The sequence below is a fragment of the Notechis scutatus genome, chromosome 4 (genome assembly GCF_049901735.1).
Source record: "Notechis scutatus isolate UNSWTSFEM ecotype Mainland chromosome 4, rNotScu1.2, whole genome shotgun sequence".
NCBI lineage: Eukaryota > Metazoa > Chordata > Lepidosauria > Squamata > Elapidae > Notechis > Notechis scutatus.
The window spans coordinates 138,211,741-138,231,683 of record NC_142012.1 but is presented as its reverse complement, the minus strand read 5'-3'; the positions used below and the strand labels follow the sequence as shown (position 1 = coordinate 138,231,683).

The 19,943-nt window shown below is 34.1% G+C and overlaps 1 protein-coding gene across 6 annotated transcripts in view; it reads left to right on the top strand.

Annotated features, from left to right (window-relative positions):
- Positions 1–18,296, top strand: part of TRIP12 (thyroid hormone receptor interactor 12) — a 97,774-nt gene extending 79,478 nt beyond the window's left edge. For all 6 annotated transcript variants that reach the window (XM_026664458.2, XM_026664431.2, XM_087965102.1 and 3 more), the window contains 15 exons: positions 3,266–3,339; positions 3,439–3,638; positions 6,284–6,411; positions 6,582–6,733; positions 7,472–7,614; positions 9,693–9,849; positions 10,441–10,539; positions 11,132–11,246; positions 11,970–12,124; positions 12,744–12,908; positions 13,101–13,265; positions 13,922–14,035; positions 14,791–14,885; positions 15,016–15,119; positions 16,202–18,296. In XM_026664458.2, the coding sequence (XP_026520243.1) occupies positions 3,266–3,339; positions 3,439–3,638; positions 6,284–6,411; positions 6,582–6,733; positions 7,472–7,614; positions 9,693–9,849; positions 10,441–10,539; positions 11,132–11,246; positions 11,970–12,124; positions 12,744–12,908; positions 13,101–13,265; positions 13,922–14,035; positions 14,791–14,885; positions 15,016–15,119; positions 16,202–16,398 (2,063 nt within the window). In that variant the 3' untranslated portion in view covers positions 16,399–18,296. The remainder of the gene's footprint in view (positions 1–3,265; positions 3,340–3,438; positions 3,639–6,283; positions 6,412–6,581; positions 6,734–7,471; positions 7,615–9,692; positions 9,850–10,440; positions 10,540–11,131; positions 11,247–11,969; positions 12,125–12,743; positions 12,909–13,100; positions 13,266–13,921; positions 14,036–14,790; positions 14,886–15,015; positions 15,120–16,201) is intronic.
- The last annotated feature ends 1,647 nt before the right edge of the window (positions 18,297–19,943 follow it).

Below are 19,943 nucleotides of genomic sequence, written 5' to 3'. Positions count from 1 at the left end.
TTCCAAGATGATATGACAACTTTCCCTACCTGATGATTCTGAATGATAACTTTCCCTCTGTGACAGTTGCTGTCTATCTTGGAATTCTGATAGAAATTAGACAATCTGTTATTCTTTGGGTCATCAGCATAGCTTCTAATGCATTTGGAAAATTCTTAAATATTCAGAGAAATATCAGAAATGTATCCATCTTAAAAATAGCCCATGTTAAACTGTACAGCACAATCAAACATAGTTGACCACAGGAAATGTTTGATGATATTTCTTATTACATGTTTTATAATAGTTTTTTGATACAACATGATTTATAAAATGTGTCAAATTTCAATTCCATGGGAGTTCATTGCTCCTAGACTTTAGATACATTCTGTAATTTACACCATTTGTAGTACCTTGGTTGAAAAAGTTTTGCCCCATGATGCACCATTTCATCCCAGTGGAAGGTTATAGGCATGTGTGTTTTAGTAATACATAGATTCATAATAGAGGTATATGCATTAGTTTGTGCAAGTCCATATCTTAGTAAGAAATAAAGTAAAGTAATTGGATAACTTAGAAAGGTATTTGTTTATGCATGCACATATACATATGTATATATGTAGATACACATTATTACTTCTGTAGTATAAGCAAAAATGATAAACAAAGGTGACAAAAAACCATATAGTCTTCATCATTCCAGGTCCATAGGAAGTGCTTGATAGGTGGACAAAAATGCCAAATCCAGTTTAAACGATTGAGGAAAAACAATTGGGAAAAAAAATGAAATACTGGAATAGTAGGAGATATTCATATCAAAATTGTATATCTGTTAAAGACATGTTCATTGTTTTTTTTTTTTTTGTTTTTAAAAACAAGTTTTATTAATTTCAACAACAAACAAATCATTACATATTTAAATCTTTCCTGTATTTCCACAAAAATTTCCCCAATATTCTCATAAAACACAAACAAACACAAACAAACATATAAAAAATCTTTTAGTAAAGTACCTTGGCCCCAGTTACCTCTCTTTGTATGGGCAGCGCATTTCACTCTTCACAATTCTATCTTATTTAATCCATCTTAATTAAATCATTATATTTATATCTTTTGCCCATTCATTATCCCTCTATCTCTTCTTATAAGAAAAAGAATTTCTCCTGAAATCACTAATCAGAGTATGATGCCTTTCTATCCTCCCCCTTAGTTAGTAAAATTAACATTCAACATAACAAATACCCAATTCGGTTCTGCTTGGTACATTCTATCCACCAAAAATGTTTAAATACATTGTATCCTCCTTTCCTTCAATATTTTATTACATTTTAAAAATCAATCATTATTAAAAACTTCAACATTTTAATTTCTTATTAAATCTTAAACCATTCTAATTAACTATTTCAAATATAAATGTTACAATACCATCTTCTGTACCTAGCAGAATCTTTCTTACAGAAGTTTATATTTCATCCTTTGTCCCTAAAAAAAATTCCTCTTCTCCCATCCAATTTTAAAACTTTAAGGCTTTTCTCCGCCTTTCCCCTTTCTTTCTTCCCCCACCAAATCTTCCTACCCCCCTTCTTCTTCTAACCTCTGCCTTGCTGGGATCCCTTCTCTGTTGTGTTCCCTTTTTCTCTTGTTTGCTATCATTATATTTACTTTGCATCATATTTTCCTCTTTCTCAAATGTTTTTTTAGATCTTAAGTCCTTCATTTTCCTTGCTCTCTTCCTTCCTTCCTTCTTTCTTAGATAAGTTTTGAAATTCAATAAAGATGGCGTCTTCGTCTTTTTCTTGTTGTTGTTCTTCTGTTTCCATCTGTTTCATTGTCTGTTGGTAATTAACTAGCGCCATTTCTAGAAATAGAAAAGCTTTTTCCATACCATCTTTACAGGCTGCTTTTGTTTGCTCATATTCATCCCTCAGGTCCTCAGAAGGAAAAGCCATTATAAATAAACCTTTTCTTTTCTTTATTCCTCTTTCTTCTTACACCAACCAGATATTCAGAGAGAAAGGTAAAACAATCCCAAAGTCCACAATCCTCAATAAATCCAAGCAAGCCAAATTTCCCCTTCCTCTTCCAGGGGTGGTATCAAACAAAAAAAAAGAGAGTCCAAATGTGTATTTTAAAGCCTTATTAAAATTATGTTTCTGTCCTCAAATCTTCAAGGCATCTCCTCCACCAAGATCCAGATTTATATATTTTCTTTGTCCTCTCCCTTCCGGCTTAATTCCGTCGGGAGGGAGAGTAAACTTTCCTTTCAGCACCTCAAAAATTGCTGCTTTTTTTCTCTTGTGGAAAAAATCATCAAAAAACCATCTTTTCCAGGAATTAAATTAGATGAATCTCAAAGCCCTGGGTCGACCAAGAATAACTTTCACTTTTAATAACTTTCCCTTCTTCCTCCTGCGCATACTTGCCCGGCTGCCGACTTCTTTGTGGCGGCCATTACGGACCGCCGCTGCACCGTCCTGGTAAAAGGGGGTTCTGCCGGCCAGCGAGGGGGTCTGCAACACCCCCAGACCCTTCCTCCGGATCCCCCTTACCTTCAGCTACCCCTGCAGGGCAGCCTTGCTCCGCACCCGTCCGGATTGGAGCCCCAAAACGGCTAGCGCGGCAGGGATTGCGCAGCTTCGCAAATCCCTACCGCTCGCGAAGCCGACAAACCGGAAACCCAAGACATGTTCATTGTTATACCAATCCTGAGCCCTCAAAACAATACATAAAGAACTTTCCTCAATATCTCAAAATATTGAATATATCTGATACCCTAAAAAAATCACCCTGCTCGGAACTGCCTATATTTTTAGATAGTACTGTAGTACCATCTCAGATGCTTGGCTAGGACTTGAATTATTAAGACTTAGACTGTAAGTCTAAGTTTAGATTACCCAGACATAATAATTTAAAAACCATAACACCCACCTATCACTTATCCCAGAAGAAGCATGCTGATAAATCTTCCCATGCCTAAAGCAGACAGTTTTAATTGTCCTTTCTTAGATCACTTAGTATGTAGAAGCTTCTTAGTAAAATTCTTGGAACTCCTATGCTAAATTATTCTTTCTGTAATGGGTTATTTGAGATAGAATATTATACTGCGATTTAGCATTTAAAAAATAATTTTAAAAAGCCAAGGCAATTTTCCGTCTTTGCTTCCTTCATTGGAGAAAATGTTTTCTATAAATATAAGAGCATAAAATATACTTTGCAGTTTCTGTAATTATTTTAAAAGCATTCTTTGGTACATGATCCAGTGGTACATTATGTTTGTTTATTTTAGGTTATGGCAGAGTGAGAGAAGATGATGAAGATAGTGATGATGATGGATCAGATGAGGAAATAGATGAATCTCTGGTAAGGCACTGTTCAGTGTATAATTCTGCTTTGCATTTTCAAAAGTTGTTTTTAAAGGTTTTTCTCTCCCCTCCCGGCACATCTGCTTTTTTAAAATAGGCTGCTCAGTTCCTAAATTCAGGGAATGTGAGGCACCGGCTTCAATTCTATATTGGAGATCATCTCCTGCCATACAACATGACAGTTTATCAAGCAGTTAGACAATTTAGTTTGCAAGCTGAAGAAGAGAGGGAGTCTACAGATGATGAAAGCAACCCATTGGGAAGAGCTGGCATATGGACCAAAACTCATACCATTTGGTGAGTCAAAAGAAAGGATCTGTGACAGTTCTCATATAAATCTGATGAAGTATTATATTAATTATATTGATTATATTATTAAAATAGTTGAACTAATTGTAATTATTCTTAATTTCTAATTAACATGACAAAATGGAGGAAAGTAGGTTGGAGCAGATTTTAACACTTTCTGAAGGTTTAATCAAATGTAAAAATATGTGAGTACAGGGATTAGCTTCGGTTTATTTCATCCATTCCTAATAGGAAAAAAATATTCTGGCATCTTTGATATTATAGAGCCTGAATGAACAATAGACCCTAAAACTACGTATTTGTCTCCTGGTGAAAGGAAATTGGAGACCTTTTATTGCATTTTGTTTGAAAAATAAGATTGAATATTTCACATGAATTCTGATGATTCTTCAATGAGGTGAAATATGACACTAATTTCCTCTGATATGCTATTTTTATTTATTTATAATTACTGTAGAAGTAGGTTTATTTATATGTTCTATTTCTACCCCACCTTCCACCAGAAGTTCAAGATGATGTATAAAACTCCCAGTTCCAATTTTTCCTATAACAGCCACCTGACCAGTTTTGTCTGGATTCTGAAGTAAAGCAGGAGATCGTCAGGGAGCTCTAGGGTTGTACACTAGACTAGGGCAGTTTAAAATAATCATAGAAGATAGTGCAAAACTACTTCTGAACCATTTTAATAAAAACTGCTTGGATATATCTGTGTACTAGAATATGGTTCCCAGGGTGTATACTTATGTTAAATCCATTAATTACATAAACAACGAAGTCCATTTAACAGATAATCAGAGTTAGATAATCTAGTCCAAGCGGGAGACCCTACACTATTTCTGACAAATGGCAGTCCAATCTCTTATTGAAAATCTCAAGTGATGACGCTCCCACAACTTCCGAGGGCAAGTGGGTTCCATTGGTTGATTGTTCTCACTGTCAGAAAGTTTCTCCTTATTTCCAGGTTAAATCTCTCCTTGTTCAGTTTCCATCCATTATTCCTTGTCTGGCCTACAGGAGCTTTAGAAAATAGCTTGACCCCCTCCTCTCTGTGGCAGCCCCTCAAATATTGGAAGACTGCTATCATGTCTCCCCTGGTCCTTCTCTTCACTAGACTAGCCATGCCCAGTTCCTGTAACCGTTCTTCATATGTTTTAGTCTCCAGTCCCCTAATCATCCTGGTTTCTCTTCTCTACTTTTTCTAGAGTCTCAACATCTTTTTTATAATGTGGTGACCAAAACTGGATGCAGTACTGTAGGTGTGGTCTTACTAAGGCTTTATAGAGTGGTATTAGTACCTCACTTGATCTCGGTTGTATCTCTTAATGCAAGTTAGGATTGCATTAGCTTTTTTGGCTGCTGCTGCACACTGCTGGCTCATATTTAGCTGGTTGTCCACTAAGACTCCAAGATCCCTCTCACAGTTACTGCTATTGAGCCTGGTTTCACCCAGTCTATATGTGTACTTTTGATTTTTCTTGCCTAAGTGTAGGACTTTACTTTTCTCTACATTGAATTTCATTTTGTTAGATATGGCCCAGTGTTCTAGTCTGTCAAGATCCATCTGGATCTTGAGCCTATCTTCTTGGGTGTTAGCTATTCGTGCCAGCTTAGTATCATCTGCAGATTTGGTAAATTTCCCTTCTATTCCCTCATCTAAGTCGTTAATGAAGATATTGAAGAGTACGTTAAAACTGTAAGACTCAAAAATTTGGATTGAATGATTTTCATTGGATTTAAGAGGGGTGCACACGTGGGAACCATATGTCATCTGAAAGATTGGTTTTGTTTTAAAGATATTAATGGCCACTAATGTACAATAGCCTTCTCATAAGAAAGAAACTCAGTATAATCTTTGCATCCCTCTCAGTTGTCTTTTTGACAACTGACTTACATTGTTCTTTCCAGGAAGGATGGAATATCGGTCCAAGGTATTTAATGAATATGAATTGTACCATTGAGTTTCCATTTATTTGCCAATGATATTTATGACAGCAGAACCCCCTTAAAAAAAGATGTAGAGTATCTAATAATGAAGGTTTTTTTCATTACAGTAGATTTCTAGATCTCAGTCTTCTGCGTCTAATCTGTGTAGTAAAAATATAACAGCAGCATCAACATAAGGAAACATAGTGATCTGTACATTCCTCATAGTGAAAGATTATAGTTGCTTTTAGATAAAGCTATAGAGTTCATATAAATATGAAGTAAGAGAAGAGGCAAAATGCTGTTTTACTTTACCCCTTTCAGCATTAGGATATTGGCAGAGGTAAAGATAATGATCAAATATAACTTTCACAGGATATTTTTGTGTTTTCTTAATTAACAGTATATATTAACAGTATATATCTCCTTTGTGAAAGATCAATTTCTACCAGCACCTATCCTAACTATAGAGTTGAATGCAGATTTCAGATCAAGAAAAACAAACAATGTCCTGCGAGGTGCCCCATGAAGGGACATAAATAGAAAGATATTGGGAGATAAATTGTAAATTAATAATTTAATTTTATAGATATAACTTTATTTTTTCATTGACCTGATTTTTTTATTTTTAAATTGATCCAAGGAAAAAAGCTATTGCTCATGCTTCTCCGTTGTTGGATCAATTATTTATTAGAATGTATTTCTTTTAGGTACAAGCCAGTACGAGAAGATGAAGATAGTAATAAAGATTGTGTTGGTGGTAAAAGAGGAAGAGCACAAACTGCTCCTACGAAAACATCTCCCAGAAATGCAAAAAAACATGATGAATTGTGGCATGGTAAGTAATTTGTTCATTTCCTAATGTAGACTAAAGGTTGTATAAGTTTTGAACTATATTAGTTCAACTGCAATTTAATTGACATTGTATTTCTACACTTGTATTATGTAAAATGACTGATGAAAATATTGTATATAATTCCTTCTCTAATGGAATGTATTTTCTTATAGATGGTATATGTCCTTTTGTCTCAAATCCTTTGGAAGTTTATCTGATATCTTCCGCTCCTGAAAGTATAACTTTTGAAGATCCTTCAGTAGATGTTGTTATTCTTTTAAGAGTTTTACATGCCATCAGTCGCTATTGGTATTATCTATATGATGTAAGTATTCATGGTACATTTGCATTAGATGTCTGGATCTGTGTTGAGCTTCAATTTTTCTTAGGTATAATATAAATAAATTTTAATTGTCCATATAAGATCAGCAGAAGAATGTTAATTAACAATGTGTGAAATTATTGATTATTGTCCTTATGACAATAGTATTGTTTCACCACAAAGCTAATTTATCCATGCGTATCAATAGAAAATTATAGTGGACCTGAATAATTTACTGTATGGTTATCCATTCATGCAGATATTACACTTTAAAAACCACATCAAATGTTGATTACTTGACACTTCTGAGAATATAAGAACTGCCTTTGATCACAGCAAAGACAATCTATTCAGTATATTGATAAATGCACATATCGTGTGAGATTGTTTAACACAAAGAATAATTTATATGATCATTTATCAAATGATTCTCTGGAAGTGTACTTCAAAATGCTTTGAAGGAAATTTAAGCTATTGCTAGCTGGGTAGATTTGGGAAGAGGTCCTCATTTTTGTTCTCTATGTTTTGTGGTATTTATGTTATATAAGGCATGGTTAATAGGAATGAGAAATTTTATACAGAGAGGAAGCGGGAGAGTTATGGCACCTAGCTTTTGATGGTATACTGTGATTTATAAAGAGGCAAAGCAGGTTCAGAAGACATGTCACAATCTCTGTCTTTGTTAATAGCCTTAATACATTTAACTGCCAAATAAAAACAACTTTCTTTTTGTTGCTGCAGAATGCAAGCTGTAAAGAAATTATTCCAACATCTGAATTTATCAACAGTAAGCTAACAGCGAAAGCTAACAGACAGCTTCAAGATCCTTTGGTAATAATGACAGGAAACATACCGACATGGCTGACAGAGCTAGGAAAATCATGGTATGAAGTTTGTTAATCACTATAGATATTTTAATATGTTTATTCCTTATTGCATAAGTTTTTTTATTATGAATGAATAAAAAATAGGCAAATAAATACAAAATACTAAATTTTAATTTTAGACGGATGACTTTATGAAACGTATAAAACCACTTGATTTAATAAGAACCACACACACACACCACGCACTATATTTCAGGTTACTGAAATGCATAATACCAAGAAGAAGAATAAACAATTTTTACATAAAGTTTTGAGTGGTCTTGTCTTTAATGTTTATGCAATATATACAGTTTGCTTAGATACTTAGTGGTTGGGAGATCAAAGAAAATAATGAAAAGAAGTTGTTTCTTGGTGACAGTTTTCAAAATCATGACACTGGGTTGTATCCCTGCTCCCAAGAGGAGTTCTACTAAAATCTGGCTTTTTAAATGAGTACTCAAGTATTATTCATGTAACATAGTAATTTTAAACAATTAGGAGATATGGCTTCTTTGATTCATGTCCCAAATTTTCTAGATAGAATTACAACTTCATAAGAGACTGAATTTTGCAAATTAAAAATATAATTTGGTTGCAAATCTAGCTTTATTCAAGTCTTTATCTTGCCAATACTTAAATAAGCTAATTAATTCACTTTACACTGATTTTGACATATAGAAGTTCGGAATGGATTTGTTTGAAGGGTAACTACCGTAATGTCAGCTTGTTTGAACTTCAGAGGTATGTTTTGTAGATTCTAAGAAAATCACTTACCATATTTTTTGGAGTATAAGATGCACTTCCCCCCCTCAGAAAGTCTGTGGAAATGTCTGTGTGTCTTATATAGCAAATATGGGCCCATTTTTGGCCTCCCAAAGCCTCTGCGTGTCCAGTTTTTGCCCTCCCTGGCGTCTAGAAGCACTCTGCAGGCCAAAAACGCACCCATTTTTGGCCTTTAGAGCAGGGGTGGGATTCAAATTTCTTAAAACCGGTTCTGTGGGCGTGACTTAATTTGGTGGTCATGTGACTGGGTGGGTGTGGATTGTATGCAAATATTATAAATATTTATGTAAACATTGAATTTTTTTTATAAAAAAGAACTTTTACCCAAAATCAGGCAAAGCAGGCAGGCAGATTGAATTGCTCACAGAATCACTTAGAGATCTATGATTCTGCAATCTGCTACCTGAGTCTGTCACAAAATTTGCTTGCAAGCAAACTCATAAAATTTGCTAGCAAGCAAACTCACAAAATTAACTCACAACAAACATGTATGTAAATTCAGCTCTGCTTTTAGATTAGCTAGAAAGCAAGAAATCCAATGATTTCCTGCTTTCTAGCTAATCTAAATCTCCTGGCACAGCAGAACAGCTGATGGTTGGGGAGGGGGAAAGAAAAAATGGCAACTTACCAAACCCAGGCAAGTTTGATGGCGCGAATGCCAGGTAAGGAGTGAGTGGGCTGGGCAGGGCCAGCCAGTGGCACGATTTGCTGGTTCTCCGAACTGGGCAGAATCATAACAACCAGTTCTATAGAACCGGACCAACCAGGTAGAATCTACCCCTGCTTCAGAGGCCTCCATAGGTCCCGTTTTTGCCCTTCCCTCCTCTGCAGAGTGCTTCTGGACACAGGGCAGTGCAAAAACGGAACCCACGGAAGGTTTTGGGAGCCTGCAGAGTGCTTCCGGACACTGGGGAGGACAAAACAGGATGTGTGGAGGTAAAAAACTATTTTTTTCTTGTTTTCCTCCTCTAAACCAAGGTGCATTTTATAGTCTGGTGTGTATTATACTCTGAAAAATATGGTACATCTTTTTTTTCCCTAGGGGTGTTTACTTGAAATCTGTTTCAGTAGGCATTCAGTTACCAGGTTTAAATGCTTGTACTGATTTGCACCTTCAGTAGTCTCCAATAGTATACTTTAAATATTTTACTGTATTTAATATTTTTTCATTTGGCAAGTTATTTTAAAATTTTACATTGGGCAGTGAGAACTAGATAATGAAAGTGTTTTCAGCCTCATGATTACAGATTTGTAATGACATTTAATTCTAAAATAATAAACTTGTAATGTAAACATTATTTCTCTTTTTATAGTCCTTTTTTCTTTCCATTTGACACTCGGCAAATGCTGTTTTATGTAACTGCATTTGATCGTGATCGAGCCATGCAGAGACTGCTGGATACTAATCCAGAAATCAATCAGTCTGATTCTCAGGATAGCAGAGTAGCACCCCGTCTGGATCGGAAAAAGGTAAATTATTATAGGAAATAATTCATTCTAAGTCATTGGATTTTGAATAATTAATTAATTAAATTAATTTTTATGCTGCCTATCTTTTTATGCTGTCTATCTAGGAATCAAATAAACATCAGGATTACTGTGCTCATCTGCAATATTAGATTATTTCAACAAACAATAGCTAAAACAACTGAAAGCCTAGGGATGATATGTTAATTCAGCCTATGTCAAATTTCCATTATATGTAATTTAAATGAATTTAATTAAAGGTAATTTACATGGCTAGAGAGACAGTTTTGTGGCTAAGGTGCCAGACTAAAAATCAGGAGACAGAGAATTCTAATCCTGCCTTAGGCATGAAAGCTGGCTGGGTGACTTTAGGTCAATCACTCTCTTTCAGCCCAGCCAATTTCATAGTATTATTATTTTGGGGAAAATAAGAGGAAGGAGAATTAGACATGTTTGCTACCTTGAGTTATTTATAAAAATAATAAAGGCAGGATTTAAGTGAATTTATATACTCATCCATGATTATGATGATATTAAAATTGTAGCTGGACAATAAATGCAGAAGAAATAATTTGTCCTTTTCTTTGACAACAGCGCACAGTGAATAGAGAGGAATTGTTAAAACAAGCAGAATCGGTGATGCAAGATCTGGGCAGTTCAAGAGCTATGTTGGAAATCCAGTATGAAAATGAAGTAAGCAAAGATTATGGTTGTAGATTTCTACAGATAGTGGTAATATTTATCTTCCTCTGTGAGTCAGTAAAAGGATTAAACAGGTTCCGTGCTCTAAATTTCTGTTTTTCCTTTTTTTGTCCACTGCCAATCTCTATAAGCATACAGATTGGCGCTATTGCAGCTACAAAATCTGAAAATTGCTGTTAAAAATATTTCAAAGTTTAAACTTGACATGAAATCTCATGCCATTGTTCTTGATTGAAATCTTAACATCTTCTGGAAAATACTGGAAGGAATTCATTCCCCAGAATAGTTATCTCTGACATAGGAGCTATAACTTTATTTGTCCAGAATTATCATAAAAGATTAAAGTAAAGGTATTTGAAGTAAAAAGTATTTTGATTATTTTTCTATCATAACTGACTTATAATTAAGTCTTCCACTGCAGTGTTTTCAATGACTGTTTTTTTTATGTTTTCTCCTCCTTTCAAGAACAAGCCTTATAGTTTGCTGGATTTTAACAACTAGCATTTCCTGTTGCAGGATGGTTGTTGTTTTTTCCCTTCAAAGATCATATAATGTTGAATAGTGATTTGTTTTTCCTCAAAAGGTTGGCACAGGTTTAGGCCCCACACTGGAGTTTTATGCACTTGTATCTCAGGAATTACAACGGGCAGACTTGGGCCTATGGAGAGGTGAAGAAGTTACTCTTGCCAATCCTAAAGGTAAATAAGGGTCAAATCAAATTGCATTCCATCATCGATTCACTGGTAACTGCCACTAGTGTTTGCTAGCGAGGTAGAAGGGAATAACCGTGAAAGTTAGTTTGCTGAGAATCTCTTCAGAGACTAAGGAATTTAGAATCCAGATAAATTTAGGATCATTTCTGCCATGTATCTGTCCTACATCACTTCTAAAACTAGTACTAGTGGGAATATACTGTAATTAATGATAACTTGCAGAATGAACTACAAGTATGATTGACATCTTGGACTGACAAACAGTCCTCTCCATTTCCTCAATAGAAGCAACTCAAAGATTTGCCTCCTTATTCCCAACTCTCATTAGCTGGCAGATGCAGGATCAGGATTGCTCTGCATGATTCTTTTTTAGAAAGTGGAAATTCAAGATTGATATTGAAAATGTTGGGGGATTTTATACTGTAAATTACACAAAAGCTTTGGAGAAATTCCTTAAACTTGGTATAGAACTGTAAATATAGTTTACAGTTTATAAAACTTTTAAGTCATAAATACTTGACTTTTTGCTCAATTTGGAGCAGCATAAAAATGTTACACTGCTGGATATTGTTGATTTTTCTTGAATTTGTCCATGTTTTTAAACATACTAGAGTAAGTACTCTTAAACTGGTGTGGTTAGCTTTAAGATGTTACTAGTTTAATCTTGTTGTTTGATTTGTATATAAGACTACTTTTTGTTTTGAACAGGAAGCCAAGAAGGGACCAAATATATTCATAATATTCAAGGTCTGTTTGCACTTCCATTTGGCAGAACTGCTAAGCCTGCCCATATTGCTAAAGTTAAAATGAAGTTCCGTTTTCTGGGAAAATTAATGGCAAAAGCAATCATGGATTTTAGACTGGTAAGAGCAAAACTGGGTTGAGCTTGATGTAACATTTACTATCCTTGAAGTAACTTTTGTTGTTATATGTCACATATGTCAATTTCATATGTGAAATTACAAAGTAACCAATACATCTTTTAATGTTGGAAACAATATTCTATTCAGTATTAGCTGGATATGATTTACTTTTTGTTAATTCAGCTAATATTATTGTCAAAATTTTATAGTCTACATTCAATAAAAAGATTGGTCTGTATCGTGGATTCTCTTCTTTGTAATTTAAAGCTGCGTGTGCTTCTTTCCATGTTTGTGGTATTTCCTTTGTGGTTAATTTCATTCATAGTGTTTGTCAATTATTCTAATTATCCACCACTTATCAACTATTGGTATGGATAGCTTTCTTAAGCAATGTGGTCTGCAGCTTGAGATGAAAAATATATTGTGCCTATTTGATCTGAATATGGTCAGGTGCTGTATTTCATACAAATCCTTGAGATGATCATGTACAATATTGTTTAACTGATGCATAGTAAAATAATAAAAATGCAATATATATATATATATGTATGTATGTGTGTATGTGTATGTATATGTATATAATGTTTAGCTATTGAAATGTTTTACCTTTTGCTTTTAGGTTGACCTTCCACTTGGCCTTCCCTTTTACAAATGGATGCTGCGACAGGAAACATCTCTAACATCTCATGACTTGTTTAATATTGACCCTGTAGTAGCCAAATCTGTGTATCATCTTGAAGAAATTGTGAGACAGAAGAGAAGACTTGAACAAGACAAATCACAGGTATCCATGCTTATTAGATAGGAAAGGCTATATTTGGTTCTCTTTTCAATTGATCCTCCTTAAAAGGAGTATTTCACTTTGTCCCACATTTAAATTAATTCTTCTGAGAAGATGTTTAACTACGTACTTAAAATATAGAAAGCTAAAACATTTTTACCAGATGATCATTTGTGTTTATGCTTATACCTTTAGACCAAAGAAAGTCTACAATATGCACTGGAGACCCTTACAATGAATGGCTGTTCAGTTGAAGATCTAGGATTGGATTTCACATTGCCAGGGTTTCCAAATATAGAACTGAAAAAAGGAGGAAAAGACATATCTGTAACTATTCATAATTTGGAAGAATATCTCAGAGTAAGTAACACCAGAGGTTTTGAAGGATTTGATTGGCAATAAGATTTTATTATTAATACTAATTCTGAATGATTGCTGACATGTTCCATGATGCTGGTGATGAAACTTCAACTACAATTATTTCAAATTGTTCCTAAAATACTTGCTAAAAGGTTATGTGTTCTTTAGTTCCTGGATATGCTTATTTATAAATGTGTTTATTACACTGATAAGAAATATGCTTCCATTGTGTTTTAATCTGTGTCAGAGAGGAAATATATTTTAATCATTTTTAAACTTAAAAGTTTCACTTAAAAATAAAAATATCAGTACAATTCTTTACACATATATTTAAAATCATAGACCACTTCTGGGTCATCATAGGACAATAATATTATTTAGATAGAAATGTGTAGTATTGTCAGTTAATCATGCTGCAGCTACCAATAACAATACAGAATAAATTTCATAATTAGAGAATTTATATCAGAAATATTGTTGAGTTTTTCTGCTTTATTATTTAATTAATAACAAAAGAGAAACAATTGTTTTATGTTATATAACTTAGATTTGGATGGTAGATTAATTAGTTTTCTTGCAAACATTGTTACCCATTATTAATAATAAATACTTGAGTAGCATAGTAATGTTACTATTTTGTCAATGTTTTCTTATAGCTAGTTATATTCTGGGCACTAAATGAAGGTGTTTCTAGACAATTTGACTCATTCAGAGATGGATTTGAATCTGTCTTTCCCCTTAGTCATCTTCAGTACTTCTATCCTGAGGAGGTTAGTACATTTCATGTTTGAGTCTAGAGAAATAACTTTGTATTCTTGAGTTGTATTTTCTTGGTTATAAATGTGTAGATTTATACAACTTGTTTGGTAAAGGAAATCTCTCATGGAAAATATTTAACTTCATAAAACTAAATTATCCTGATTTCTTGGCATAGTTTTGAAATGGCCATATACTTTTATTTTTTAGTGTTTGCAGTCGATGTGTGTTGAGGACACTATACCTCTTACACAGTATTGCATCATTCTGTAATTTGTGGCTTGGTTTTTAAGAGCTGATAGTCTTTTGTGATATTTGGTTTACTTTGTAAGGAATAAAAAATAGGTGGAAAAAAGAAAAACAGGCTATGAAAAATACAAATTTCTGCAAGATTTGGATAAATGGCACATGCAGTTCTGCACAAGGAATTTTGTTAATCATGTAATAGTTCTGCAGAAATAATAGCAATAGCTCTTAGACTTATATACCGCTTTATAGTGCTTTACAGACCTCTCTAAGCCGTTTACAGAGTCAGCATATTGCCCCCAACCTTCTGGGTCCTCATTTTATCGACCTCGGAAGGATGGAAGGCTGAGCCAGCCTTGAGCCTGGTGGGATTTGAATTGCCAAATGGCAGGCAGCCAATAGTCAGCAGAAGTGACCTACAGTATACCACTCTAACCACTGCGCCACCGAGGCTGACTTGGCTTCTGTACTCTTCTGTCTTCACATTTCTCATATTGCCTCCTGTTCTAAAACACTCATATAGCTGGACCAGTTGCTGTGTGGTAGCAAAACAGACACTTGGGATGCAAAGACACTAATGGAATGTTGCAGGCCAGATCATGGATATACACATGACAGGTAACATGAATTTCTTGATAAGTGGCAATAATTCATTTATGAGTCAAACAGCTTTTTATACTGCATCTATATCAATATACCATAATGACTGTCTTTGTTAACTGAAGTATTCCTCTTTTTATTATTTTAGTCGTGCCGTGAAATTCCTGTTTGAAATTCTTAGTAGTTTTGATAGTGAACAGCAGAGATTATTTCTTCAATTTGTGACTGGTAGCCCTAGACTGCCAGTAGGAGGTAAGTGTTTTGTTTGGTATCTTAATAAAAACAAATCATAATTATTTATTTGTGTTGAAAGCCATCTTTGTTCCATTTAATCATAACACAGTGTTAGCTCTAAAGAAGGTACTTATATAATTCTTAATTTGTAATCATCCATAGTTATGTTTTAATATAAAATAATTTATGATCTGATCCTGCTTGGATCATACCAATAAATAAAGGCTGTCAAGTATAATAAACTTTAGTCCTAGATTAGTATATATTGACTGCAACATTATCCTAGTATATAAGAAGTTATATATGAAGTTATAATGACAGTAGATCTGCCCTCTGGTTTGGTTAATTATATGGACGTTCTCTTTATATCTGTGGGACAGTCACTGTCTCTCAGCTCAGGTTACTTACTGGCTTATTGTGGGGGAGAGATGCTACTTGATTTCCTGAGAAAACTGGAATAAAAATAAAAAATGTATAATTTCATCAGAGCACTATTCATTTGCCTTGAATAATGTGCGATTAGGCGGCAATTACTAAATAAAAATAAATAAATGAAATAAGGAGTCCATATTTACAGGCTTATCTTGTGCGGGAAGGGGAGAAATGCACCTAGAAAGAGCTAAACAACTAGACTGTTTGTGATAATCACTCATTTAAGACTCTTGAATTCTAGACTGTTGAGGAAGGAACAAATTGGCAAGAGATTTTTGAAGAAACATCATAGCTTCAAATGTTCTACCTTTCCTTCCTGTTTTAAAAAAAACCCTTTACTATTTGAGGGAGCTTCTAGGGGAAATATAAAGACTTCCACTTTAAACATTACAATTCTTTGTTAGGAAAAGAACATCATACCAACCATACAACAAAAATGATAAGGTTGTGGAAATCTGCACACAGGTATCTTTTGTAATGATGAATCCCATAATGGAAGAAAAGACAAGATACTTTGCTTTGACAAATGTGAGCTGAAAGATGGTTTGTTTTCATATGGATCCACTTTAGTGATATAAAAACAATGTAAATCATGTTGTATTCTAGCGTGATAGCTTTATATATAAATTTGTAGTGAAGATTGGTTTTCCCCCCCACTTTCTTCTTAGGCTTTCGAAGTTTGAATCCTCCCCTTACGATTGTACGGAAGACATTTGAATCCACAGAAACTCCAGATGACTTCTTACCCTCAGTAATGACCTGTGTAAACTATCTCAAGTTGCCAGACTATTCAAGTATTGAGATAATGCGTGAAAAACTTTTGATAGCTGCAAAAGAAGGGCAGCAGTCATTCCACCTTTCCTGATCACAAAGAATAATGCAATGTCTGCCTGTTACAGCAAAAAGAGAATCATGATTCTTTTCTAAATGTATCATCTGAGTCGAGGAAACGTTACGCCTTGTTTAGAAAACGGCTTGCAGATTATAAACAAAGACACTAGGTTGATATTCATTAAAGGCCCCTTGGACTTTAAAGTGATCAGGCCCTAAAGTTGTTGTGACAAGATTTCTTTAGCAAGTTCTTGTTTTAAATTATCATTTATCAATGAGTGAAGTTTAACTTGCTTTGCTGTGTGAAATTTAAAAGGGATGTTTTTTCAGGCTGGAACAATAAATGTTGCTGTGCAGTTTAATACTGGGCTGTGTGTATCCATCTAGCCAAGTCTGCAGTTTTTTCCTCCCAAAGACAACTTTGTACATAAGTACAGAAATTGAAAGAAGTATTGGACCCTCTAGCTAAGTAGACTAGTTCTGTATACCATGATTTGCTCCCCTTTCCCTCCCTCATGTATTGTCTGATATGCAATCCACATGGTTCTATTTGTGTGCAACCCTCACAATTGTTACATTTTTGGACATGGACATTTACTGTTCCATGTTTTCTCAAATTAAAAAAATAATTTAATTTTATTAAATATATTGTCAATAATTCCACCTTTGTAAGTAGGTAGGATGTTTCCAATAGCTTAGTTTTAATGTAGTAGTGTATATTGGCTACTTACCAGAAGAAACTCTAGAGCTGTTTACACAGTAATTTCGGCAAACCAACTCTTACCAGGGGCTAGGAGGAGTGTATGCTTTTTGTGTAGTTGAAAAACTCAACAATTGATTGGTCTGGCCAATATTTATGATGTGGCCAGAACATTTTGAATTGATGTAAAGTTTTTTATAAAGTCAAATTAATATTTTTTTCTTCCCTGTTCAGTCCTGTTTTCTTTATTTTAAGTTCACATTTTTTCTGAATTACTTGCCCTGCTGTCAGCTAGCATCCCTTCCCCCCCTCCCCCCCCATTTGCCCACAATACTGGTATGGATCAAGACAATTCATCCATTTTTGACACAGATAATGCACCTGTAAGAAATGCTGTCCTACTGTTTTATGTGCTGATTTCTCAAATCTGCAATAATTTACTTCATCAGGTCAATGTTTTTACCTGAATATAAATAAAGTTTGCTTCACCTTTTTGTTCATAGTTCTGTACTGTATGCATAAGTTCAAACCTGTAAATTATTCCAATGCAAGTAAATCATCTTAAATTTTGTTGGCTAAGTTGCCATCTTGTCATGGATGATTTACCATTAAACAAAGTTTGCAAGATCTAGTTTTCTTTATTTTCATGACTTCAAAAATAGAATATTCCAAAACATTCCTGAGATGTACATGCTATGTAGTTCATCTCTTAATTAAAAACAGACATACGATTTTATTCAACTTTGAGAAATCAAAATAAACATTGGAGTACTGTTAAATTTGGTTGGATGATCAGGGTAGAGCATCTATTAAACCTCAGCAAGATTGCTTTTCAGATGAAGAACTTGTAACTATATAATGTACTCAAGTACATGTAACTGATATTCTTTTAAAATAATGGGACTGGCCATATTGTGCACCACTGAACTGTGATGAGAAGCTGAACGTGAAAATCATTATGCAAAGACACTGAGCAGTCTGTCAGATTAGAACTGAATGGAAGTACTTCACAGTGGACATAACAGACCATGGCTAGTATTTCTTAAAAACCGGAAGGCAGTGTTAAAATATGGACTGGTGTTTAAAATTGTTCCGATAATGCTATCAAACATGGCACAAAGACTCGTGTTTATAGTATATTGATAGCAATTTGTTCTTTTTTAAGGTTCTATATTTTAAAAAAATTGACTTATGTAAAAATATTTTGTATTAAAATATCATCTGTATTGATATTTTTTTTTACCCATGTTGTCTCCCTACAGAATCCGGGTTTCATTGAATGGCAGTTCTTAAATTCAAATAGTCCTCTGATTTCTGAAAGCCCAAGTAGCTTTGGGGTGGGTGGGTGGGTGGGATGGGAAAATATTGTTTGAGGAAAAATTGAGCTATTGCCCCATTGGATCCATGCTACAGGCAAGTTTTATGCTTAATTTGAAAATGGGAAGGGTTTAAAAAGAATAGTGTTTATTCAGCAAGCACAAGAATCGTATAGAATGACACATGAAGAGGCCTTCTGACTGTTTTACCATAGCAAACTTCAGTCTGCCAAAATGAAGTGAAATATAGAAAACTACATTGTGGTTTCCTGAATAATATATGTCTTTTGTTAATTAAAAAAAAATGACCAATAAGATTTGTTACTTTAAAAAGATTGGTGATACTGACACAGTTCATCACTATATTGTCATACTATTAATTTTGGGTATAGTTTTGCTGCTGTTAGCAGACACAGTGGCAATGTAATCTAATTTAAGGTATGAAGTATAGTGCTTTAAAGCAGCTAACAAAGTGTAGATCGATTGTTTGTCTTCAGTAGTTTAGTAGACTGGCAGATGCCTCCAGCTGTGTATTTTGTAAGACTGGCTTGGAATTCTGTTCAAGCAAAATGAATTACTGAGCAAATTAAGCAGATAAATATTTTGTTAGTTTTCGTTGCTTAATGCATGCAGTTTATATGCATTGCTAAATTTTAAGAAATGGGTTGAATATATAATTGTTCTGTTCACAGTAAGAAGTGACAACATAAAATACTGCTTCCTGAAGACTTTACAATCTTATTTGTTTTGCTCTTCAAATATGAATAACACTCTTTAAACCAGAACCGGAAACTGTTCTTTATTAAACTATATAAAAGATTGTGGGAATTGTAGTCTAACAACATAGCATGGGTAAAGTGTGCCAGTAATAGTGTGGACAAAGCTACTCTTACTTAAGCTATCCTTTCATGATTACGGTACCCTGAAACTCATAATTGCAGTGCATTATGTTGCCTGTAGCTATCACAACTCAATTTACTTTCAAACAGAAAAGTTCTAGTTAGTATTTTGCCATATTATTACCATGTGTATATAATCTAAACTGGTGGAAACTGAATTAAAGTCATAACAAAGGACCTAAGAATTAAGATAGTGTCCAAGGATATATAGGTAATTCCAAATAGGGTGGGTTTTTGTAAAGTGTTCTGATCTGATAAATTCTGTTATTTCCATATATCAAGGATGTTCTTTAGATATTGCAGTAGGGTCTCCAATCACAATTGGAACAATAAGAAATTTTCATTTATACTTTCCTGTTTGGTCTACTGCTGCTTTCCAATACTGTGTCTTTAATTGATCCTAAATACATATTTCTAGACATTATTTGTTGCTATTTTATAAATTTTATAACACTTCAAAAGAGCACTTTCTCATTCCATTTTTCTGCTTATTCATGTCTTTTCATAATTACTTAAAAGTAGGCAAAAATAGAAAGTGAAACTGAACCATTACTTTCATAGTGAGCAACATCTCTTTCTATGACTCTTCTCAAAAGAACTTCACTTACTTTTCCTAACTGTATTTGTATTTAAGTATCTTAAAATTGCTTTTAAGTCTCTGAAT